This window comes from Aulonocara sp. 'chitande type north' Nkhata Bay, linkage group LG10, assembly GCF_057382095.1.
Source record: "Aulonocara sp. 'chitande type north' Nkhata Bay isolate Kocher_YH1m ecotype deep benthic linkage group LG10, A_spYH_male_GT1.1, whole genome shotgun sequence".
Lineage (NCBI taxonomy): Eukaryota > Metazoa > Chordata > Actinopteri > Cichliformes > Cichlidae > Aulonocara > Aulonocara sp. 'chitande type north' Nkhata Bay.
This window is the reverse complement of record NC_141353.1, coordinates 26,170,929-26,187,859: the sequence shown is the minus strand read 5'-3', so window position 1 is coordinate 26,187,859 and position 16,931 is coordinate 26,170,929. Positions and strand designations below refer to the sequence as shown.

The window sequence follows — 16,931 nt, the reverse complement described above, 5'->3', positions numbered from 1 at the left end:
CAAAGGGGTCAGGCCAAATGATGGGCTGAATGATTCAATGTAGCTGAGCGCTCAATTTGATCTTATATCAAATTTGATCTTATATCAAAAAATACACACAGTATTATATCATAGATGCTCTGTAACATCCAGAATAGACCTTTTTAAAGGCGTGTGTGTTACTTGTGTGTGTGGTTGTCATTGCCACCAGCAGGCTGTCCTCATGGTTACTTTAGCATGGAGGAGCAGGACATGCATGAATGGAGCTGAGAGAGACCAGAGAGCAATTTCACACTGAGACGACCTCTGTGTGTGTCCAGAGAGACGAGTGTGAAAGCTTAGTTCAGTAAGAGCACAACGCCAAATGTTAAGAAAAAAGGCAGAGTATTTGGTTGTACTGTGTGTTTATGTGGACTAAAAATCTTTCCATTTTTATTTAGGAATATTCACATTTTCAAAGGGATGGTGATGCTATAAAAACAGTCAGCAATAAACACAAAAAGGTCTTACACGCAGGCGTGTGCTGGACATCCTCAAAGACAGGAGGATACTTGGAAATATTCGATTTGAAAAGTTATATAAAGTGAAAACTGTTAAAGTTATTGGAGGTTAATGGTGTGGAAAACCTTTTAGAGCCTTAACTCTTTCCCATTTGGATGCCTACTACAGGTAACTCTTGTTTCTCTTTTATGAACAGAGGGGTTTCTAGTGAAGTTAGTGAACCTATTCAATTGGTTGTCAAATCTCATCTTTACTGATATATTCTGATGTATCAAAACTTGTAACAGGGGAGGTCATTAAAAGTCGTCTTTATGGCAGAATTAAAATTTTAGATGAACTGAACCAACCAACGAAAAATTTTGAAATAAAGAGGGAAAGTGGTTAGCTTTTTTGTTAAATTATGAAATTTTTTACACTTCTCTCTGCCATAATGTTTCCACTCCTCCACTTTTCACTGTTTTATTGTTCCTCAAAGGAAACACAGAGGCTCTTTTCATTCAGACGTCTGCTGTGATACGCGGTTCTTATCGGTGCTAGACTCCTTTCGAGAAGATAGCATCTACGACTATGTGCTTCCTTACTTCGCCTGTATCTGCACCAAAAACAAAGCTGGCATCCTTCCTGTCTCAACATCAGGTTTTGCATTAAATGTGCCAGATGAGTAAAAAAAGATTTTCTTGAATTCGCTGCTCCACAACAGAAATGAGTAAATCAAAAGCTTACCTTGGAGCCTCAAATATCAGCTATTTAAACCTGACTTACCTACAGAGGGAAGTAAATTTATTGAGATTACACTGCTGGCAGGGCAAATTTACACAGTACCTCTTTACCGCTGCAGTTCTCGGTGCCCTGTAAGGTGCACTACGACTTGTCAGAAAGTAAAGAAATGTTTAAATAGAACTTGGATTGCTGGCAAACATCTATTACCCGAATCTAAAGCAACTCAGAAACTGAAACACGCATTCAAATAATTTGGTCTTTAAACAGGACAGACTTAAATCACTGGGGGAGCCAGCTGGTGTTATAAACCTCTGTTGTTTAAACAGAGACGACCTGTTATTGGTATCATTTAATTCCTGGAAATTTCCTGGAAAGTCTGCCCATTTTAAAAAAAATTTTTCCAGTCAGCACTGTGGTAAAAATCAAGACCATGAAGACAAAGGAGGCTGGGGAAAAGCCATGTTTGGAGCAATACATGTGACCTGATAGCTAGTCTTTGTATGCCCTAATAAACAGTAATGTACACTTGGTGAGTGCATGCATCTTCGTCTTCCACTTTTCCCTCTTAAAGATACATTTAGGAAATTTGTCTAAATCTTTATCCATGTGAATTCCAAGGACGGTGGGTCTGTAAAACCACTTGACGCTGGTGTGAAGGTTGTAGGAGTTATGTATGACTGCGTGAAACTTTTTTTCCCCCCATTTCTGTAAAACAGCGCAGGTACATCTCCTCGACACTCTCCCCCATTTTTCCAATTTATTTTATGGCTGTTGCTGAAACTGCAGAGGCCATTAACGCCGGGGGATCTTTGAGGGAGCTCCCAGAGGGAACGCTTCTTCACACAGCTTCTAAATTATAATTTCTTTCTTTGTTTTGACAGAAGCACCATCTTATCCTCTGATCTCCCAGCGACCGTTTCCAACACCCCCCCCCCTTTCCTAATCTTATCTTGTTCTTTTATATGTTCTACAGCATGCAATAGGAGAAAAAACTAGTCTGTGGGTTTTCAAGGACGCCTGCAGGCTCTGCTTGAATGTGTGGAAACTTCCTCCCTGCAGGTTGTAATCTCTCCACAAATCCAACCATCAGCACAAGAGACCTTTTTTTTTAAACATGTTTTTGTCAGATCTGGGCTTTCTTTTTTAAACTTTTTTTTTTTTATACGTTCTGCTGTTTGCTTTTTCTCAATCTCCACAGTATTATTCCCTCCCTGAAAACCTCCTTCCCTTTCTTGTTTAGAAGGTGCAACAGCACCGGGGGATTTGTCTTTTTGAAGTGTATGATTAATTTTCCCTCTTTCTAGGCGCACTGAACTGCAGCGTCTATGTATGTGTGTAGCCACTGTGTCCCATTTCTTACCTGAGCTCATTAGTGCAATGTGAGAAAGTTTTTTCCCCACTTCCTCCCCTCCCCTACTGTCTTTTCCTCCCTCTCGCCACCTTTTGTTCCATCCTTTTGCTATTTCTCTCTCATTGTAGCTACTTCAGCTTCCCTCTCTTCTTCCACTACTTCTTTCATCCCATTACCTTCTTGTCCCTTCCCATCCTCGTCTTCCTCTGTCCTTATTTTCTCTGTCTTCCTCGCACTCCTACACACATAAACACACACACACTTGCTGAAAGCAGATCAGAGAGGCCAATACTAACCGCTGTCAGCTTGTCACGGTTGGGTTTGAGCCAGAATATAAATGCAGTGCACTATCTGCATAATAATAATGCTGCGTGAGAGCATGTGTATGCACTTTTCAAGAAGTCCTACCTACAATGGGGATTATAACTGGAGCTGTTTTTGCAGGTGTGTCCACTAAAGGCAAAAAATATTACCCGCATAGTGCTGTACAACAATTTGTTACATTGACAAATTACAAAAAAACGCATAAGAATGAGCAATGCAGGCTGGTAAGCGATAGATAAAACTTAAACCAGCACAAAATTAATAAGGAAACCTGACTCCAGCTCCAGCTTTAGTAGTTACAAGGAAGAAATACTGTTATTCTAAAGGCCTGACAAGAGAAGAGGAGGTTTAAGTGTGATATGAGTTTCTTTTATGGCTTTCTTTAAAGTAGTCAAGCTTTTTCAAAACCTAAAAAGAACATGTTACCTTGGCTTAACCAGAGCGTGTTCACTTACTACACTGCACTACAGCCACTGTCCCTACAGCACACCTACAGATAGTCCTCAATGAAAAGGAAAGGAGCTTAACTGCTAAAATAATTTTCACCCGCTTCTTGACAAAAAGCCCACATATAATATTAATTGTGTCAGAATTGAAATAAAACAATTCCCATATCCTAGTTTTGACCATAAATTGACAGCTTCTTACTACAATATGCAAAATCCCTGTTTGTGAGTGTGTGTTTGTTTCTTTGGCTGCCAACACCTCCTACACAATTAGGACTTGAAGAGGCAAACGTGGCACACGGTTACAACGTGTGCCCCTGAAGGTTTTTATCTATATTAGATGTTACGATGCCATCATGTTGTCTACCAGCAACCCAAAAATGAGTTCAAATGACCTTTTAGCATTCATGCAAAATGGAAAATGGACTGCGTTTTCCTTTCTGCACCTACCTTCAACGAAACCTGTCGTTTAATTTCACAGCTAACAGCAAGAACAGGCTTGACAACACTTCAGCATGGCCATGTATTAGTTTTCCTAATTTGCAAGAGGACATACACGCTTGATGGCATCAGTCTTCAACTGATTACTACAAGAGACTGGGAGCAAAGTTAAAATCAAAACAAAAGCTTATCAGAAACTGTACATTTGTGCTGATTGTGGTAGCTGACTGACTGCTGTCAGACAGCTGCTGTTAGAAATTCTCTGCTTCTAATCACTGGTGTAAAATTAAAATGACATCAAAGTATCTAATGTCATTAATTCTTACAAGAAAGTCTTTTACCCCCATTTAAAATATCTAAAAGTGTAACTGTAGGTACCCATTGTATTTTGGACCTATCCAGAATATAATGAAAATACAAATGAAGCAAGCAGTTGAGCCCAGAAACCAATCATTAAAGTGAGGCCACAGAAGGAGAGAGCTAATTCACATCCCTCACGCGGAACAAGTTAAAATTTGAATTATTTTGTGCGTATACTTTAAAATTTAGCAATGACAAAAACTCTTGACCATCCGTTTTGTAAACATGTAAAGGCTTGGGGAATCTCCCCATTTCAAATTCTGCACACAGTTCGTCTCAATTAGTTTTTATTTACTTTCTGTGCTTCTTGCTACAAAATGCAGTTTTCTGCTTTATGCATTCAGCATTGTGTAGCTTCTCTGTCTCGATGGGAGACCACTTGGGATATCACCCGCATGCCTTTCCGCCTTGCTGAAACCATGCTAGCACTCACAAAGCATGACGCGGGCAGCCCCCGACATGACAGACAGGCATGCAGAATGGCAGACAGAGCATGGATGACAGATGAAGTACTATGAGAGACAGACAGGCGGACAGAGGGTAGTGGATCTGTTTTAGGTGAGTTAAAGAAGCTGGAAACAAGCCCATAAAGGGAGTAAGAGTGGTGCAGTTTATGGAAGGGAAACTAAGGGTATCTGAAAAACCTGATTCTTATAGTTGTAAACGCTTTGTGCGCAGCCTAGAATGAGTGTTGGACAGTCCACATTCCTGAACTTCCTTGGGCAAAATACTGAACCCCAAATTGCTCCAACTGAATATGACTGTAACCATGGCAGTCAGATAGTGCCTGAAAACTACAAACTCCAGTATAAGGAATGCATGAAGGCCAAGAAAAACAGTGCTATGGTTCCCAACGTGAATCGTCCAACATCAACTCAAGATGTTCACAAAAAACGAGCCTGTACATCGTTTTTGTGTATTCAGCGTATTCACCCATTTTACAAAGACACACAAGCAATCACATGTGATTTGGCCGAAGATACGAGCCCACTGAACATGATCAATAACGACTTAACATAAGTCTTTTAAATTTCTCTTGCAGCCTAAGTTCACTGACGGTTACAGTGGAAGCAATTTCCAGCAACACAGAGTCAATGGTGAAACTAGATTTTTCTTAATTCGCAGAGTAGTGAATGAAGCAGCTACCAATGAGAACTAAGGATACAGCTGTCATATGAAATGGTGCTAAATAAGGGTTACCTTGGCACCTGAAGCCTTAAATGTTGTTGATTAGTCTTTAAGTGCAGATGGAACCAAGGTGCCAGAAGGAGGTGGCCTACGGTCTGCCCAGTCTGTCCAGACATTGTAAAAGGTTTCAACAGGTGAACCTGCTGAAGGATCACTAATGGTTGCGCTTGCTCACCTGAAGGCTTCTTTATTACTCTCTGCATGGCTACCACCGCCTCACAGTCTCCTCTCTCCTTATGCCAACAAAGTCAGTTTCTACTCCACGGTAAGAAACTGACACTTGTTCTCTACTTAGTCATCTGTATTTTTATTTTTTATTTTTACAATTCAAAAAGATTTCCTGTGTGACTACATAAATGACAATATTAAATAACCAGTCTTACAGTTATTGACCAAAGTCATCATAATGATAATTTCTGTCATAATCTAGCAGCCCTACCTTTAATGCCATGAAATCAGTCTAAATGGAAGAAAGCCAGACCGATACAACTGATGGACTGACTAAAACAGGATGTCAGATGAGACAACCAAAATAACATAACTGAAAGAGACAGACGAGGAAGATACGAGCCTTAGAGGAGACTGCAAATGAGAGGAGCGAGGGAAACAGATGGAGGAGAAAAAATAATTAAAGAAGAGGATAAGGAGAAATGGATGCTGAGAGACACGACAAATCATTACAGCAGACAACCTCATCCTTCATTCTCTGGTGCTCTCTCTTTTTCCCTGACACACACACACACACACACACACACACACACACACACACACACACACACACCAACTATTCTCTCTAATCTAACTCCTGTGGCAGTGTGAATAGATATGGCTGTTTAGTGCCAGCAGCACAGCTCCTGGTACCTGATGGCAGCAATCTGCTGAGTCAGGAGCTCTGCACTGCGTGTGTGTGTGTCTGTGTGTGTAGGTGTGTGTGTGCCTTTGGGAGTGTGTTACGGAGAAACAGAGAGAGTGAAAGTGTTCGCATTCGATTTACTTGAGTGCGTAAATGTGTGTGTAGTCTTCTTCGGGAACGAAGAGCACTGCAAACTCAACACTCCAACTACACACATACACACACACACACAGCCACAGGAGCAGGCTGACAGAAGTTCACTATCATTACCATGCCAGCAAGACGTTAGTGGTATTACCATGACAACAAGCTTTCACTGTCATCGCCATGAAAAAAAAAAAAAAAAAAAAAGCTGCAGGTCACGACTCCTCGAACTGAAAAGCTTCCTTTTAGCAACAAAGATGCGGATCGCTGTAATTTCTTAACAACTATTCTTAAAACATCATCAATATAAAAAAACCTAAACAAAACAAGATCAGAATTTCCAGCAGGATGGCAATATAGCAACAAATATGACCAATTTAAATGACTGTTTTTGTTCTATAACTATTTAACCCACTACAAATCTCTGTTTGTAGTGATAACTGTCACTAAGGTTCTGTCTTATACATCATATCAAGTGCTATCGAGGAGGCTTCAGCACGAGAACAACCTCAAAACTAGAGTGATGTGCAGTAACAACAAGAACAGGGTTTCCTGCAACAAATGGTAGCACATCCAGACAGCGCTGATCTCAACATGTCTTGAAGGATTACATCAGAGGTCATCAAATGTTTGAAGTCATGTCCCACTTCAGAAAAGTGTTCCAGCCCTACATCACTCCGTTTTTATCATTAATAATGAAAAAGGATCAGCAGTTTAGCAAAAGTATTGCATTTACGGTTTAGGAATTGGAGTCCTTTTTATACACGGCCTCCCATTTTACAGATGCTCAATAATTTTAAATCTAATTTTAAATACTTGGATGAAATTGTTGTCAATGACTGCCTGAAGTCTAGAGCACGTGGACATCACCAAATGCTGTTTCCTCCCTGCCTGAGATGCTGTGCCAGGCTTTTACTGCAACTGCCTTCAGTTGCTTTGCTTGTTCTCTGCCTTCAGTTTTGCCTTTAGTAAGTGAAAAGCTGCTCTGTTGGGCTGAGATCAGGTGGCTGACTTGGCCATTGAAGAAAATCCAGTTTCTTTGCCTTGAGAAACTCTCGGGTTGCTTTTGCAGTATGCTTTGAGCCAGTATCCATTTGTACTGTGAAGTGCTGTCTGATTGGTTTTGCAGCCTTTGGCTGAGTACAGAGCAGCCATCCCCATGAAACTACTTAATTGTCAAGCGTTCAATCACCTTTGACCTGCTGGAAATTGGGGGTATGTTTACAAGTTGCTGTAATTCCTCAACAGTTATTGTAATATTTCTATTGACTCCTTGAAATAAAGCTGAAAGTCTACACTTAAGTCTTGTTTGATTTAAATGCCACTGTGGTTGTGTGCCTTTTAAACATAAATAAAATAAAATTTCAGAAGCAGATTTTATTTCTCCGTGACCCATGAAATTGAAGTTATGAGTCTCTCTCCATTTATTTAGACATGGGCTTCAAAATAACTGTCCAAATTCATTCCAAGATGGCTGGCTGGTTGTGGGACTTGAATCTACACGGACTTTGTTTTAATCCAGATTTTTTCCTGGTTGTCCAAGCGCCACCTTCAGTGGCTCTATCCCCCTGCAGTTTTAGAACCACTGGATTATAAGACACAAACATCTGAAACAGACCAAAATGCATCAACAATTCAACCTCCCTGTTTTATACCATCAAAAACTGTACAGGTCTACCCAAGAGAAATGGTACTTTATAAATACGAATATTCATACTGCACAATTTCTACCAATGGCGTCACAAGCTGTGAAGGCCTCAGTCTGGGTCTGGAATAGTTACACTAAGGATCAATCAGCGTATAATAATCTGTGATGCTTCTACCAAGGACTCATTTCCAGGTGAAATTCTAATATTTCCACAACCCACAGAGACAAAAACCCACAATTCTAGATGAAGATAGCAAGTGGGGAACTGTGAGGAGAATACAAATATATAAAGAAATAGACTCCATTTAACCTGGATGTTTCACTAGGACAGTAAATCTCACTGTGAGCAGTTATCTGACCACCACAGCAGGAACAACTCAAGCAGCCTTCTTCATCCTTCCTGCTCTCCATCACAAAGCATCTGCACAAAATGCACCAAGGTCAGTCATCTGTGTAGAGTGGATAGAAAATCGAGCTCCATTTATGTGGATGGTCGGTGTCACAATATCTGGCTGAACTATTATTCCAGTGTTCTTTGCTGTGCAGGTGTCAAGTGTGGCCTACTGTGCAAAAATGATGACAGGCCATTTCCAAAACTATCCACCCACCACACTCAGGCAGCAAGGGCTTGGATGTAACTGTTATACACTTGAGCTTTCCAAATTGTACTTTTTTTGGGGGGAAAGGGGGGGTGGTGGAAGGATAGAGTACGTGTTGGCGGCATTGGCTGCAGAGCTCGAGTGGGTGAAAGGTAACAGGCTTTTTATATTGGTAAGTTTAGATGGCTGCAATTAGATGAGTGGAGACGCATGCTCACATTTTGTCTCACCCTTACCTCCAGCCATGTCCTCTTCCAGCAGTTGTATCTGAAGGTGGAAGATCTTCTCCTGGAGGTCACAGAGGGTGTGTTTCATTTTCTCCCTCCGTGTCACCATGTAGCACAGGTTGCGCACCTGAAACACAGGAAGAGGAGCAGTAGCTATAACTAGAGGCTTGTGCACGGGCAACATAATTTATCATGATGCAGTGAAAAGATCAGCCAAAAAAACCAAAAACAAGATGACTTGGATGACAAGGAAGTACGAGTGCTCGAGCACAACCTGGCTAATGGCAGCAGACCTGCATGATTGGTGCTACAAATTAATTATTATTTGCACATTATTTTATATAATATTTGTGTTAAGTAAATTGTTTAATAGTGAACTGACTTGTGAACAGTACAAGGAAATGCCAATGAAATTTAAAATAGGCAACACTTTATAATAATGGCATGCTATTAAGCACTAATAAGCTATAAGTGTATTCATATGACAACAGCACCTGCAGAACACATGACAGCCCAAGCATGTCGACATCCTAGACATAGGCATGATTTTGAATATCTGAACAGTCATTAGGTTATTAAAAAAGTCAAATAGCTAAGGTGAATTTTTTATTTTTGTCAAAAATACAAATTTCTTCTTCTTTTTAATGGTTTGGGGCCCACCATTAAACCACAAAATGAAGGAAGAATGAGCCACTAACTAGGACGCATCAGACCAGAAAACCTGTGAGATGTTTCAAATTATTGCTTGAAATACCCCACGACAGCTGGTACAGGCGCTAGCCCCCCATTTCCATTATTATATCACTTTCTTTATAAAGCATTTAAAGAAAAACAGGTCTGACCAAACAACAAAACCAAACCTATAAGACAAAAACAGCCCAGAGAGTAAAAGTTCTAGGGACGCATACAAGCTGTAGAAGGTAATAATGAATGCACATAAAAGAGGAACATAAAATTCATAGTCAACAAATGACACTAAATCGAAAGTCAGGAAATAAAAGAGCGTTTTTAAAAAAGATTTAAAGATGAAGGAGCTCGTCTCATGTGCAATGGCAAAACTTTCCACTGTTTTGGAGCTGCAGCCGCAAATTGTTCCTATTTGCAATACATAAAACCATAAAAACAAAACAAACAAACAAGCAAAAAAAAAAAAAAAAGTTAAATGGATTTGCAAACAAACTGCAAGCCAGTAAAGGGAAGTCAGAATTGAAGTAATGTGCCCTCGCTTGCTTGTGCTAGTTAAAAATCGATTGGTGCTTTTTGCACCAGCTGTAGGCGAGCTATGGAAGCTGGGCTAATCCTAATAAGAAACACACCGGAGTAAGTGAGAGACTAGAGGTTATAAAAAGCGTGTATTAAGTATTAGTTAATGATTTCAGGCTCTTGTTTTATGTGTCAATGTAACCATGTTAGCAGTGCTCTCATCTGGCTTTTGTGCAACAGTTGGTTCATACAGGTAGCTGGTATTATATAACCTTTGTATACTTTATGTTTATGCTTGCTATTAGAACATTGCCACTTATATATATATATAAAACAAGCATAAGCTACTTTCATCATTTATACAGACCCTTCTCTTTTTCCAATATTGCGTTATTCTTACAAGCAACAAATGTTAACTAATCAGAGTGATCACAGACCACTGAGACTCTGCAAAAGCGATGATATACAGCTAAGTTATAAGATCTCCATTTCCAAACTCACCAGTGTTTGCTTCTCTACATTACCCAAAGTAAACTCTGAACTGATTTTGACACAACTGGGTCGAGACCACGTCAAAAGAACTGCTATGTTAGTTACAGTAGTTGCGAATATGAGACAAAGCAAAGCAAACATGCGTCAGATGAATGTTATTGTGATTCTACCTGTGCTGTTTGGTCAAGCAACACTTCGAGAAGCAAAAATTAAAGCCAGCAAACGCAACACAATGCAGACAAAACCACCAAACTAGAGGAAAGTCAAATGTACACATTAGAATTACAGCCATCAGATGGACCGAAAATGGCCTCCAGCAAACATTAAAGTTGCTCTGTGAGTATCAATAACTGTCTGTTAGTGTTTCGTGAAACTAAAGAGATTCACATTTCAAAAGAATCATGAGGTTTAAATGATACATGTCATAATATCAGAGGTTTATAGTGCATCCCTCCGCTTCTGACACGGTCACAGAGTCAAAAGGCGGCATCCTGTTTCCTGCCAACAAACTCGATCTTCTTCCACTCGAACCCAAACTCCAGCTGAGCCCTCGTGCTCCTTCATTCTGCCAAATTACTATCATATGGCCCTGCAAGCGGTATATGACCGCATTAGTGTCTGCGCTGAGCTGGAAGATGGATGTGCGAGCATGCATGTTTATGTCATGCGCATATGGATGTTCAAAGAAAATCTGTGGTTGTAAATGCATGTGTTACTGTTTCGTATTGGCAAGACATTAAAAAAAAAGATGAAGAAGAAAGCAAATGAAATAGCTGAGAATTAGACTAACGGGCAGAAAGAGATGGATACATTGAGAAAGACAGGTACATAAATATGATTCAAAGATGTAGACATACATAAAAAGCTTTAGTTATTAAATGCTAACCAATAAATCTATCTGCAGATAAAATGATGACAGAGCCTGTGTATGCTCCAGCAGTATGTTTCAAAGGGGAAAAGGAGTAAGATGATGAGAAGAGAAAATGTCCAGCGCATCTGAACAAACATTTGCTCCACAGTCATTTCAGTGAGAGAGCAAAGGCAAATTTCTAGTTATGAACCGAGTTATCCAGCTACAAAGTACTTTACATCTCATTATAGATCACTGGACCCGTGTTCTTACTTTTCCTTCTGAGGCTTTTGATTTAAAAATCCGCCAAACATAAAACAGAAACAAGTGTTTAAATTTTAAGTTGGCTTATCTTTTCTTAAATTCATTTTCTATTGATCTTCATTCTTATCTTGATGCACATTAGTACCAAAACTAGCACGACTGAAAAGTAAAGCCTGTGTGGGTTAACACAATGCCAAGGAGGAAAAACGTCAGCAGTGATTAGAGCAGCCATTGTTGCTCTCCAGGGAAGGGTTACAAGGTCATTTTCAAACAATTCACGGTCCATCATTACCTCTGCCATGGAGGTTATGGTTTTGTTAGCATTTGTGAGCGTGTCTGTGTCATTATTATGTCTGTAAACACGATAACTCGAAAAGTTTGGAATTCTGATCAAACTTTGCAGGGGTGTGGAGTGGGGTCATGTTCACAATCCATTCAAATTCGACTCATTTCCACAGAGGTCTTTAAGGTCAACTTAATGATTTATTGGATGAAAACTGATTTTAAAAAAAACTTAGAAACTATGTGCTACATATTGTCAACATACAGAAAAAACTATATAAAGATTTAAAATATCACATCTGACCTATGACCTCTCCTTCAAGGCCAAAGTGATAATAATGCTATTATGCTAGAGTTACTGCCATTGTTGGTACTGACAACATATAACTATATAGGGAATTATATATGATGATTTTATTGACTTTAAATGTACATTCGAGTACCAGGTTAAAGCTGTTTAAATACAACACAACCACAATTTGAGGAAACAAAATGAATATATACAAAATACAATCCTGCACTCTGAAAAGTAAACACTGCCCAGAGAGTGAGCTGCCTCCTTGGAGGAGGTTTATCCTGCAATGAGAATGCTTATTTGCAAGCGGAAAAAATTCAAGACAGCTTCCAATTATCCAGAAGAAAGCCTCTTCTGTCTAAGAAGAACATGGCATCATGGGTTACGTTCGCAGAGTTGCATCTGGAAAACTGTAAGACTCTGAATAGAATATAGCATTTTATTGACATTATGCATGTACAATGAAATTGTGGAACAATTCCTTGGGATAGACAAGACCAAAGCACAGATGTCTGGCCATAATGCACAGCACCACGTTTGGATAAAACTAAACACAGCATATCAGCACAAACACCTCATACCAGCTGTCAAGCACAATGGTGGAGGGGTGATGATTTGGGCTTATTTTTCAGCCACAGGAGAGACTAATAAGGTCATAAAACAATTACTTAAAGAGGTGGTTTTACAAGCTACTGAGTGATGGGATGTCCTTAGTTTTTCTCATGACTCGTTGCAGTACTTCTTAACTCTGCACATGAGACCCACTCCCGGGTTTGACATTAGAAAGATATGTGCACCCCTGAGTATAACCTAAGTGGTCCGCAGGTGCGCATTCGCTGTCAAAATAAAAGACACGCACCAGATAAGAAGTTGCAACGCGCGTTTGCGTACATATAAAAGGCACTGTTTTTGTCCTGTAGAGTGGGATTTTCACAGCATATTCTGCACCACATCTCTGTGCGTTCATCATTTGTTTGAAGCCAGCTCACCTCCTGCAACCACTTTTCAGAGAATACACGCTTTTTTTGCGGTTCTGAGATTTCTTTGGAGGTGGAGGAACACCAAAGTAATTGCTTAAAGGAGCTTGCTTCTTCAACATCTTTAAAAGTTCTAAACAAATGTCTGTCCTCCTCCAGAAAATCTTATGCACGCAAACGCGCGTTGTAACTTCTTATCTGGTGCGTCTTTTATTTTGACAGCGCATGCACACCTGCTTGTGTGCAGCCCTGGTTATACTTACACTTTATCCCTCAGATAATCTAATATTAATAACGTCCCAATTGGTTTTGCTGCAGCAATTTGTTTTCAGCTAATTCTATTTTTACACTATAAAACAAACAAACCACAACAGCCGGTTATTATCAGCAGCTCATAGTTTAAATCATGATTTTCCACAAGAGCCCCTTCTTCTGAGGATCCAAGTTGAATTTTAAGTAATCAAAGATCAGCTGACTGAATATCAAAGAAAAATCACATCTATTCAATTTAAATTCAAGTTATAGTTTTTCCCTCGTTATAAGCGCCCCATAGTTTGTAAACCACAGCAATGATGGTAATTTAAACCACGATTTCAGAACAGAGAGTAACAGGAAACAATAAGTTAGGCCATAATAAATGTATTTGAACCATATACATTGTGGTTGCATGCATTTACCACGAGACTAACACGGCTGCTGCTCTGTAAACCAAACACCATGTGCCGTGCATACTGTTTAGAGCCGTTTAATGCGCTTATAGATGCTATTCCCTGTTGCTCTGACAGCAGGAATCTCCAGTAAGAACTATTATAGGCGCCGACATCCCTTATGTTATATAAAATGTACCAGTGTTGTGTTGGTTTCCAGTTTTGTTGCGGTATACAGCACAATTGTCATGTGTGCATAGAAAGGGAGAAAAACTAATTGGGTCCAAGCCAGACTACTTGAGTCTCAAACTAACAAGCCAGAAACTGGATCTCTGCCAATTGGCTTTCTCTCACAACGGTGCATCAGTAATCATGGGTCTCTAAGTACATTTATGTGTGTGTGTCAGCATCCTATGTGTGCGTGCGCGTGTGTGTTTGTTCATGAGAGAAAGAAAGTCACAAATGCAGGTATTTAAGAGGCAGCACTACCAATACAGCCAACATGTAACCACACGCAGCAACGTTTTGTACTGGTAGGAACACGAATCCACATCCTGGACTGGAGCTACCTGCACTCACGTGGGTCAGCACAAGACAAAGATGCAGGACAGAAAACGATCTTTGATTGCCATTATCAGTTTACTTGTTTACTTAAACGGGGGCAGCTGTGTGTAGGTGTGTGTTCGTGTGCGCTGGCAGTCCTGCCGGCTGACTGTTTACAGTCTCCGTTGGTCTTGACGGATTCGTCAGCCTGGCCTATCTGACCCATTCCATCCCTGTGTTAGAGCAGTGCGGATAAAAATAGCTGCTCAACTGGGACACAATGTGCAGAGCCTGGCTTTGATTAGGACACTGTGTGTCTGTTTTCAAAAACAACCACCTCTGCCTGCAAACATGACAGGGGAGTGGAGAGCAGGATGAGGGGTGGGGAGGCGGGGTGGGTAAGGAAAGGGGAGAGCATTGACAGATGAGGGGATTTTGGAGTAAAATAACAAATAAGCTGCATCTTGGTGTTTGTTTGCTTGCTTGTTTTGTGCTTTGCTTTACCTCCGCGTGTTAGCGATTTCCTCTAGCCCTCTTCTTCAAACCTTTATATTAAAGCTACCCGTCCAAAGCACTGAGCAGTTTTTCAGCTTTCTTGTTTAAGCAAAGTCATACTGAACCAAACGTTTTCAATAATAACCAGAAGATCACACAATCCATCACAACTCCAGGTTATTGTTATGTGTGAAGCGCAGAAAGAGAGCTATAAGTTTCCTTGTTATTGGTCGGCTCTGTTGCACAGACTGATGAGAAATGAAATCTACTGAGAAGTGAAGGAGGCTGGCAAACAGTCACATCCAGGACTAAATTCATTTATTTCACTAAGGTCTGTCCAGCACGCTAGGAGCTGAGTTATTATAGTTTTGTATTTTGTAATTACTTTTTATATTCTTTTTATTTTACCATGTTTTTTTTAGTATCTTAGGAAATGTTCTTGCTTCCCTTACTCCACTGCCTGCTGGAACCTCCTGCCCTTTACCAACTCTCCCTGCCCCTTTTTTAAATACTGCCCTCAACCTCAAGTCAGTTTTTCCTCCTCCTTAAGTACAAATGTGTCCGTCTCATTCAGACGTGTTGATCCACAGACACAAATCTGACAAGACGTGTAGAGTTAATTTTGTTTGTCAGCACAAACGGTTATGAAATTTGTCTTTGGACTAGCTAACCGCTGGACAAGGACACTTGAAAACCTCAGTCCCATGAGACGGAGACAATGAAAGGAAAGCAGAACAGCTCTCTTGTCAGGATTGAGAAGCTGATGATTTCATTGTTTTTCCTCTCCTGATAAAGAGAGACGTGCGGCTGTTGCAGTTTATAAAAACATCAGTTATCAGGGACGACTGTTTGTCTTTGGATAATCTCGCCAGTGTGAAGCAATAAAACAACATGACCTTTTAAATGCCGCGAGGGTTTCATTTGAAAATGCAGATGGCTTGTGAACGTGTTTATCTACCCGACACATCGGGAAATGACTACAAAGACAATTTCCACAATGATATCCAGGAAAAGAATTTTTAAAAAAAAATCACTCACGTCCTCTTTTGGGCGGTTTTAAAAGCCTTTTTTCTTCCCCAGTCAGGAGAGACGTTCTGATTCATCACCATTTGTCATGACAGAGTCAATATGACACATTTTTGGAGACCGGTCGTTCGTTAATTTGTCCACTGAAAATTAAACTTGACAGACAATTAGCTTTCTGGCAGGTACACGGGCCGCGATATGAATAATAAAATAAAAGTGGTACATTTGCTTATCAATGCAACGCCTAACACTTGATTTACAATAACGTTCGATAAATGACAGACAAAATGTGTCATGTTTCGGCCGTGTGGCAGGCAGAATGAGGACCCAAATTGCAAACTCACAGACACGGGGGATAAACTCAAAATGCAGCTTTATTGCTGATAAGTGATAAACAATAACGATGATACAAAAGCAATACAAAACTACACTAAACTGGGAAAAGCTAAAGTAACATATACCGGAAGACACGGGGAGAACCACACACGGCATGAGGGAGAACGCGACGCCGAACAGAGGAAGACGCAGACAGAAATACACAGAGGGTTAACGAGGAAAGTGGGAACACACGGGGAACACAGGTGACACAGATAACCATAACGAGACAGGGCGGGGTGAACATAACGCTGACGGGTACAGGCACAGAGGTTCAGACAGGAGGAGAGAGAGCACGGGGAGAACGCAGACATAACGGGCTGGGGAAAACATAGAATAAAGCACAAAGAGAGACGAGGGCTCATAAATACACAGAGGGGCACACAGGGGGTAAGAGTCACGAAGGGAAAACACATAAGGAACAACGTAACAGATCAACCCAGGAAGCATGGCCTAAATAAAGAACAAAATACAAAAATACATGAAAACTAAGAATACTGGGCCCACATGGCCCAGGACCATGACAAAATGGACCTTTCGGCTGAAAGCATCCATCTACAACTCCTCGTGCTGGTTCATCCATCCTCCGTCCCTTAATCCCTCGACAGCTAAAGCTACCTCCCTCCTTTGTCATCCATCCATGACACGACAGGCTGGAGATAATCAGCATTACAAGTGTATTAACTCTGCTGAGCAAAGCC

General features: G+C 40.5%; 1 protein-coding gene across 4 annotated transcripts in view; it reads right to left on the bottom strand.

Annotated features, from left to right (window-relative positions):
• The window catches only part of jade2 (jade family PHD finger 2), a 235,657-nt gene that overhangs the window by 37,609 nt on the left and 181,117 nt on the right, over nucleotides 1–16,931 (bottom strand). For all 4 annotated transcript variants that reach the window (XM_086309289.1, XM_086309291.1, XM_086309290.1 and 1 more), the window contains one exon: nucleotides 8,791–8,908. In XM_086309289.1, coding sequence (XP_086165415.1) covers nucleotides 8,791–8,908 — 118 coding nt within the window. The remainder of the gene's footprint in view (nucleotides 1–8,790; nucleotides 8,909–16,931) is intronic.